At 30.3% G+C, this 8,911-nt stretch overlaps 1 protein-coding gene across 2 annotated transcripts in view; it reads right to left on the bottom strand.

The window, feature by feature from the left end:
- Positions 1 to 598: 598 nt before the first annotated feature.
- Positions 599 to 8,911, bottom strand: part of LOC126725281 (probable LRR receptor-like serine/threonine-protein kinase At1g05700) — a 33,159-nt gene continuing 24,846 nt past the window's right edge. The window contains exons 9-14 of one of the 2 annotated variants that reach the window (XM_050429842.1): positions 6,254 to 6,498; positions 5,802 to 5,928; positions 2,590 to 2,652; positions 2,304 to 2,493; positions 880 to 1,350; positions 599 to 798 (exon numbers count right to left, since the gene is read on the bottom strand). In XM_050429842.1, coding sequence (XP_050285799.1) covers positions 936 to 1,350; positions 2,304 to 2,493; positions 2,590 to 2,652; positions 5,802 to 5,928; positions 6,254 to 6,498 — 1,040 coding nt within the window. In that variant the 3' untranslated portion in view covers positions 599 to 798; positions 880 to 935. The remainder of the gene's footprint in view (positions 799 to 879; positions 1,351 to 2,303; positions 2,494 to 2,589; positions 2,653 to 5,801; positions 5,929 to 6,253; positions 6,499 to 8,911) is intronic. The other variant, XM_050429843.1, reaches the window with a different exon arrangement.

The raw sequence follows: 8,911 nt of genomic DNA, 5'->3' as shown, positions 1-8,911 counted from the left end.
TAAGTCATGGTAACTCAAAGACTTGACATGTGGCTTGATTTTATTTGTTGATTGTCTACTGTTGACACGTCATCAAATGTAAACCAATTTGACCACAAGTTTTTGATCATAATTAATCAAATGGTTGTAAACACATCATAAAATTTTGATGTCTACAGTGTATCAAAGTTCTGGGATTGTTGGAATGAGGTTTGTTCATGGAGGAAGTTCATGTACACGAATTCGATTGTTTTAGGGTCACTGCGTTCGTAAGACAAGTGGGGCATTTATTGAGGTTACATAGAGTCTAGGACGGGAAATGTTTTGTAAGTATAATTGATTATAATTGTTTCTTCTCTAGTGGATTTTTAACGAATTTGGATCATCTATAGTTGTTTTAAATTTCAAAAGGCGCTTCATCGATTTTTCAATTTTCACTTCGTCACCCAAATCTCTAAGTTGAATTTATGGCTTTTATTATTGTTATTTTTAGATTTGAAAATTGAAAACAGTGTTTGGATTATCCATTTTTTGTTACATTATTTAATCGCTGCTTAATCAGTTTGGGTGTAAATCCAAAATTTCAAAATTGGAACAAATAGAGCCTAAGTAATAATCACTCTAATGCATTTTGCATACATATTTCATGGTAGATGGTACTCACCCATCAATCCATCATCAAAAATAAATTCATTCACAATAAAAATTGTGTATTAAAAGCTATAGAAGTACGTCCCACTCGAACCTAATTGAAAAAGTGATCCAAACATGAAATAAGTATATCAGAAATTTTTTTAAAACTAATGTAATTAATACTAGGTTTTTTTTTTTTTTTTTTTTATGAGAAATACGTGGATTTTATTCATAATGAGAAAGAAACAAAGCGTCCTGAAACACTAGATATTTGGCCTAGAACATATTGCATGGAAGGAAATTCTGACTGCAAACAAACCTAACTACCTAGCAAGGGCAGCAATATCTGATTCAAGCTCTAAAGAGGCCGCTACAAGTTGACTGTTTGAAGTTGTCTTATTTTGGACTCTTTCATAAGCCATCTCCAGAGTCAAACATTCCTTTATTTCTACCAATACTTGACTCATGTCCGGCCTTTGGATTGCCACAGGTGGTACACATGACATGGCTATCTCCACAGCTTTCCAGGCAGAATTTTTGTGGAATTCTCCATGTAACCTTGCATCAATAATGTTTTGAATATCCCCACTTTCAATTATAGGATAAACCCAGTCAAGTATGTGGGTGTTTTTTTCAGGTCCTTTTATTATTGCTGGGTGGCCTGTAATTAGCTCAAAGAGGACAATACCATAGCTATAAACATCACTTTTTTTGTTAAAGTTTCCAGATGCATGAAACCTGTATGTAAAAGTAAAACACATGTTATTAGATTTGTTTAACAATCCCAAAACTACTTTTCTTCTTTTTTTTAATTATTTTTTTTTTCCAGTTATATGATTATTGCAAGAAAAATGCTTATTATAACGGAAAAAATTCGTTGCAATAACATTTGTCTCACTACAATAGTTGATATAAGTTGTTGTAATAAAATTTGAGGTAATAGATTTGTGTAACAAAAAGTTCCGTAGCATAAACTTCAAATATTTTAATGACAATTTTGATAAATAACATATATACATACATATATATATATATATATATATATATTGTTGCAATAAATATTTTTTTTGTCTAATATCTTGTAATAATAAGTTATTACTTCATAAATTTCATTGCAATAAATTGCAAATAATCGAAAAAAATAAATCAATTCAAATTATTGCAACGATATTTTTGCTATAATAGATAAGTATTTCATATTTGTCATCACAATAGATTGTAAAATAATTGATATTAGATTATTACAATGATATCTTAATATTTTTCATTGCAATAAATTGCAAAAATAATTTGTATCAAATTATTGTAATGACCTCTTCATTTTAAATTATTGCAAAAAAAATTTCTAGTGTAGTAATGTATTAAACCCTCTATTTCTTCATTTTAATACCACTATACCAATTTCATTAAGTTAGAATTAGATGTAATAGATTTATTTTTGATGTAGTGGATGATTGATAGCCTTTAAAAAACTCCAACTAGTGAAAAAAAGTGAGGTGTGAGTTGGAATTATAAAATAAAGAAATTTTTATAAAAATCACATAATATCACGAACATTTCCTCTTCAATTAAGATTTTAAGGGTACCCAATATATATTTTTCTCTCTTTTGTGCAAAATGGAGATATTTATGTAGTGCAAAATTTTAACATAGTAGGGTAAATAATTCTATTTGAAATTATGTACACTTACTCAGGATCAAGGTATCCAAGTGTTCCAGCAGGACGAGTTGACACATGAGAATCACTTTCTGCTGCGAAAATCCTTGACAACCCAAAATCAGCTATCTTTCCTTCCATATTTTCATTTAATAAGATATTGGTAGTCTTTAAATCTCTGTGAACGATAGTTGGCTTGCAACCATTATGCAGATACTCCAACCCTGCAACTCCACCAGTAAGCCATCTGTAATTTAGTCATGTAAACAAAGAAATAGATATTGGAGTGGAATAATCATGTGATTAATATGTTTCCAAACCTTGTGCTATATCCACCGCAATTTGAATTCTCTGATTCCAGTTCAGGACATTCATATTGGTACCTGCAGCCAAAATTTTTTAATTTCTCTATTTTAGTTGGAGTCTTTGTGGAAGTCAACCTTCACTTTGTAGTCAGACCAGAAAATAAATAATACTTGTGGCATGCTCAACATGTTGGAAATAAAGGAAAAATGTTGGAAATAAAGGGGTAACAATGGAATGGAAGAAATAATGACCAAGCAACCCAAAAGGTTAAGCCTATGGGTTTTGAGTCCAATTTATATAACATTAACCAGTCATTCTTTTTACTAGTATCTAATATGGAACTCTACTAATTCAATGTGTGAGCCTACTACCACACATAAATATTTCCACAAATCTTCCTCTTCATGTGTGAACCTACTACCAAGCGAATTGTGGCACTTCAGTTAGTCTCCCCCTTAAGCATAAGCAATTTTCTTAACAATCCAATTATCATGTGTTACACTCACCAATAGAGTGCCCTTTACTCAACCATAGGAGTCTTCCTTGCACAACCATTGGAATTTCCAACATGCACCTAGTAAAACCCTTTTACTAAGCCATGTATGGGTGGAGTTGATATGGAAGCCTTCCACATTCTACTTGGTGTGACCAACTAGCCTCTGATACCAATTTGGCATAATAGTAGAAGCTCAAAATACCAAGACTATATAAAAACAACCAACCCCCCCCCCCCCCCCAAACAATAAAATAGCCCTTTACTCAAAGAATTAAATCTTTTTAGGGCACTATCGAATTAATTTAAAGTCTTTCCTTACGTGAGAGGACCTTTGGGTAAAAGCCATCAAACACTTTGTGTTATTGTCTATTTATAAAACGACAGTAGTACTTCTTCCTTGCTAGATAAAGGAATACCTTTCTTGGTAGATAATGAATACTTTTCTTGGTAGATAAGGAATTTTTTTTTCCATACTAAGAAAACATAAATTAATCAAATGTCTAAGAATTTGAGACAAAATGCAACAATTTGGAGGCACGATAAAATCACTCTCCTTAAACAATTATTACCCTCACTTGCTAAAGGCTTACTACAAATTTGTGTGAGATAAAACAAAGCAATTGGATTCTACAAATAGTGATTTTGGAGAATACATATCAATAGGATTTCTAATATATATATATATATATATATATAATTTCATTATAGGGAATAATGAGAGTTTAAATAATAATATATAGATTATGGAAAATCACAAATAAAGTTTTATAACTATTAGAAAATAGTTGGAAATAATGTCCAAACATTCACAAACGTTTTAAATATGAAGTGGACTCTTGGAAAATATTTTGCACAAAAAAAGTATTATTCTAATATTATCCTCCCCTGAATCAAAACCCTTGTTCTGCCATTACTTGGATATATAAATATCTAACACAACAAACATATATCCTTATCTTTATTTTGAATAGACAAGAAAATGAGGGCAATAACACTTTACACCCTACACCCTAAACTATACCTCTTTTTACACTTACACCAAAAAACCATCCAAATGAACACTTATCCCCTTAAACTATACATTTTTTTGCACTTACCCCCCCTAAACTATCAATTTTTTTTACACTTACCGTCCTAAATTATAAGAAGACACACTTCCATAAACAATTACCCAAGAGAAGGGGTGCAAAGTATTATACGAGTAATAGTATAAGGGGGTAAGTGTGCATTTTCATAGGTTAGGTGAGAAAGTGATACATAGGTAATAGTTAAGAGGGGCTAATTGTGCATTCTTATCATTTAAAGAGTAAGTGTAAAAAGGGGTACATTCTAGGGGAGTAAAGTATAATTTCCCCCCAAAAAATGTTTACCCAAGGCTTAAATTGCCTAGTTTATTCCTCCCACCCTTTCCTCTTTTTTATTCTTTTGTTCATCTCACCTCCCTCCCTTTTCTCCTTTTATCTCTTATCTAGTCTCTCAAATCAGTGTATCACGGAAACATCTCCCCATTCTTGGATTTTCAAGGTAAATCAAACCATTTTGTTTGGTTTTGGGATTTTTTTCCCCCTTATAATAAGAGGCATTCGAAAACAAATTCTTCATCATGGAAGAATCTAGTGGTGCCCACAAGGCTCTTGCCCACCAAAGCCAATACTTGGTTACATTTTTATAGGTGGCAATCATTGTGTTTCATATTAAGAGCAAACAATGTGCACACTGAGTACATGAATTGGCTAAATTTACTTTCTTGGTGAACTCTATACCAACAGACTGTAGTTATGGTACTGTATCAAAATCTTGTCCTAGGATAATCATGCTTTTATTTAATTTAATAAGTTAACAAAGGTTGAACCATATTTGTCAGTATCGTAAGATACGCGTATCATATCGTATACAAAAGTTTCATGCCGTAAAGGCACATCAAAAGTGCTTATGATACACAAACATATGCTTTTAAATAAGTTCTTTTGTTAAAATTTGTGTTTTTATTTAAATTCAACAAGTTGTTAGACTTGTTTTTAACACAATTATTAGGTTACTTAATTTAGCCTAATAAAGTAACATGTTCATAAGTTTTTTTTTTTTCCCCTCCTCTTTATCCTATAAAATTTGGGTTACACACTTACACTTCACTTTCATATTTACAATTTTCTTTTCTATACTATGAATAAGGTATTAACTAACAATATAATGATGTTTGATTTTTTTCATTATTGTTATAAGTCTAAGAAGCTAAAAGGTCAAGAAGAAACATAAAATAAAATAAAAGAACAAGGAAAGAGAGTAAATGTTGATGATGATGAAAAAAATCAATGAAGAAATAAATTTGTAAAATGATGAGCATGATGATAACATTGCATTAGATGGAGTTCATTAGGCAAAATGATGAATGTAAAAAAAAAAAAAAAAAAAAAAAAAAAAAAAAAAAAATTATTTCTTTTAGTCATTTGTAATGTTTATCACTTTTGAGTTTAATTAATTTGAATACGTATGTTATAAACACATGCTAATTTGATTTATTTGGTTGAATATATTCCAAATTTATAATGAATATACTATTTATATATGTATATCTATGAACTTCTATAAATTTATTAAGTGTTTGTGTATCTTACAATACACGATACAGAAAAATAAAAAATCGATTAACGATACAATTCATGTTTTGATAACAATGAGTTGAACCATAAATGAAACACATGGAATAAATTATTGTTTATATGGTTATACCTGATAAATGTTGGTGTAGGTTGCCATTAGCCATGTACTCATAGATGAGCGCTTTGTTTTCACCCTCATCACAGTACCCGACGAGAGAGACCAAGTTTCTATGATGAACTCTCACTAAGATTTCTGCCTGCATTTATGGACGGTAATCTGGTTTAGCTTAATGAAAATCTTCCATACGCATGTCTCATACTATCATAGTTTCGATACAAGATGAAAATTTTAAAGGGTCTGGTTAATGAGTACCCTTAGGGCATTTGTTAATTGACTATTTTAGGAAAGTCATAGTACCACTTTCATAGGAAATATAAAAAACTATCAAAAAAATGAATTGTTTTTTTTCTTTCCCATAAAAAATTTCTTTAAATAGTTTTCTAAAACAATACTCTTAGGGCATTTGTTAACTTTTTTCAATTTGAAATAATTGAAAAGAATACTATGGTCTCATATTTAACCTCTGCCCGAAATTCCTTATAGCCTTGGTTCGATGATGGAGAAAGCAACTTAACAGCAACTTGAGTTTCTTCCAGAGTTCCCAAGTAAACTTTTCCAAATCCTCCTCCTCCAATAATGGTATTGAAGTTATCAGTTATTCTCACAACCTCAGAGTAGCTATATTGTTGATTCTTCGGTTTGATGTTGGATTCCACAGCCATCTTGCTATTCTTCAATTTGATGTTGGATTCTGTAAACACCTTTACTATCATCACACGTAACTCCCAAAAATGAATATAAAAATAAAACATAATAAAGAAAAAAGGAACTTTATTCAATGTTTTTTCTATTATAAAAAAATAAATAAATAAATAATTTTATTCCCTTAATCTTGAATTACTTAAATCTATGTTTATATAAATACTACTCCACAACTGTAAAATCCCTAGTCCAACCATCGTATGCAGTGATATCACCTAAATGGAGACCGAAATCGCCTATTACAATCTTTGAGCAAATCTAAGTACACTCAATGGCTGATCAACCTTAACAAGCAACTAGGCGTCTAGGCCTCCTAAATTCAAATTCTCCGAGTTTCTAGAATACTCTACCATATAAAATTCTTTTAATTTTGATCTCTCATTTAAAAGCTATCTATTCAAAGACAAACCCTTGAAAATAGTCCGGGAATATACTCCCTCCCTTTCACATAAGGATGGATCTCATCCATCATGAGATCTACATCTATGTGAGAGGGAGGAGGTATACTCTCAGATTACCTAATAATTTTCCTGAAAATAGATGTCACATCGGCTATTAAAATGAACATGTCATTAATTTTTGCACATAACCTTGAAAATAGATGTCACATTAATTACTAAAATGGGCATATCACATTTTTTGTGAATAAATTAAAAAACTCAGATCTGAACCCCAATCTCACAGCCGCTCCAGCACCAACACCAACGGCACCAAACTTATCTCCAGCAAGATCTCAGTGCTAGAATGAATAGAGAACTAGTCGGCATTTTTAAGTGACAGAAAAACAACTGATTTTCTAGAACCATTATTAATATACTTTTGTGCAAATTATATTTCTCAGGTTGTCGCATTTTTCAATTGCCAGGGTTTTGTACCAATGTTTTTCTAAGTTAAAAATTTGTACCCAATTGAATTCACTAGTATATCATCATATTTGCTGAGTCGGTGGATTTAATGATGCGTTCTAGGGTGAGTGGAGTCCATACTTGTAAAATGGAGAGATCAATTTCACTGTTGGAACTCTTAAGAAATTCCTAAACACTTCGTCTTGCTTAAAATTATATCCATTGTAATAAAAGGTTCGCTTCTATAAACCAGGTCTAAAACTAGTTGGCAAGAAGAAAGGGATTGGGGTTCGGTTTTCAGATCTGAAAATGCAACTCTTTCACCTTCCATACTTCTCTACTTGCCCAACTCTAGCGACATACCTCCCTAATCGAACCCGCCGCCAAGTTTTTTGAAGTCCTAGCACCTCAACATCGCCAGAGACAAGTTTGGTTTCGTTGGTGTTGGCACGGCAATGAGAATGGGATTCAGATATGACTTTTTTTTTCTTATTAAAAATAATTAAATTTAAAAAATGTGACATGTACACTTTAATAGTGGCATCTATTTTAAAAAAATTTCCAAGAATTAATGGGTATAATATGAATCATTGATTTTTAAATAAGATGTGAAGATTAAAAAAGATCTATGTGGTAGAGTATTCTAGATACTCTAGAGAATTTGAATTTGCAATGTTATCTTCATAAAATTTTGAGGAATGTTTGTTAGAAATATGACATTGTGATCTAACAGAAAGTGCTTAAAGGGATTAATTTATTACATTACACTAGTTATAGACCCATGTAACTTGTAAATTTCTTTATAAACATTTTGTAAATTATTATTGTTATTACAAGTGTGTAATCTTGTTTATATGCAAAAATACAATTAAAACAAACAAAGTCTAGTTATAAAATTAGTTGTAGCTTATGACTACAACTTTACTCAATAAAATAAATAATACTACATATTTTGAAAATCTAACCATTGAATTGTATGTTCTTTATGCTCTTAATATACATGTCAAATTTTATGTCAATCAAATATTATTTATTATATGATCTATAAGCTTATATTTTATGTATAATTTTAAATTATAAAAGCTTGCAATTTAAAGTTTAAACAATTTATTGATGATATAGCTATTGATCTTTAATTTTCTAGAAATTTTGTAAGTAAGGAGGATATAAGAAGAAAATATAATTCAATAGTGGATTTATCAAAATTCACCTCCAATAAAAAGATATTGAATAATGTTGAATCCTAAGGCTATAACCAATTTTGTAGTTAAACTTTGTTGAAAATAATCACAATTACACAGTTCAACTTATATCATTTTTTGAGAAAATGTTCAAATTATACATGGTATTAGTTTACATATTTTCTAAAATATGTAATGGTTTATCATTATATATATATATATATATATATAATTTTAGAGTTTCGACTCTTTAGTTTTTATAGCCAATAATTCACTTGTCAAAAAAAAAAAAAAGTTAGATGGATAAATGATGCAAAATAGGACTCCAATTGAAATCCAATTTAGAATTGGATTTAGACTCTTCGATTTTTACACTCAATAATTCACTTGA

This window comes from Quercus robur, chromosome 5 (genome assembly GCF_932294415.1).
Source record: "Quercus robur chromosome 5, dhQueRobu3.1, whole genome shotgun sequence".
Lineage (NCBI taxonomy): Eukaryota > Viridiplantae > Streptophyta > Magnoliopsida > Fagales > Fagaceae > Quercus > Quercus robur.
Note: the sequence above shows the minus strand (reverse complement) of the source record. Positions and strands in the feature narration are given on the sequence as shown.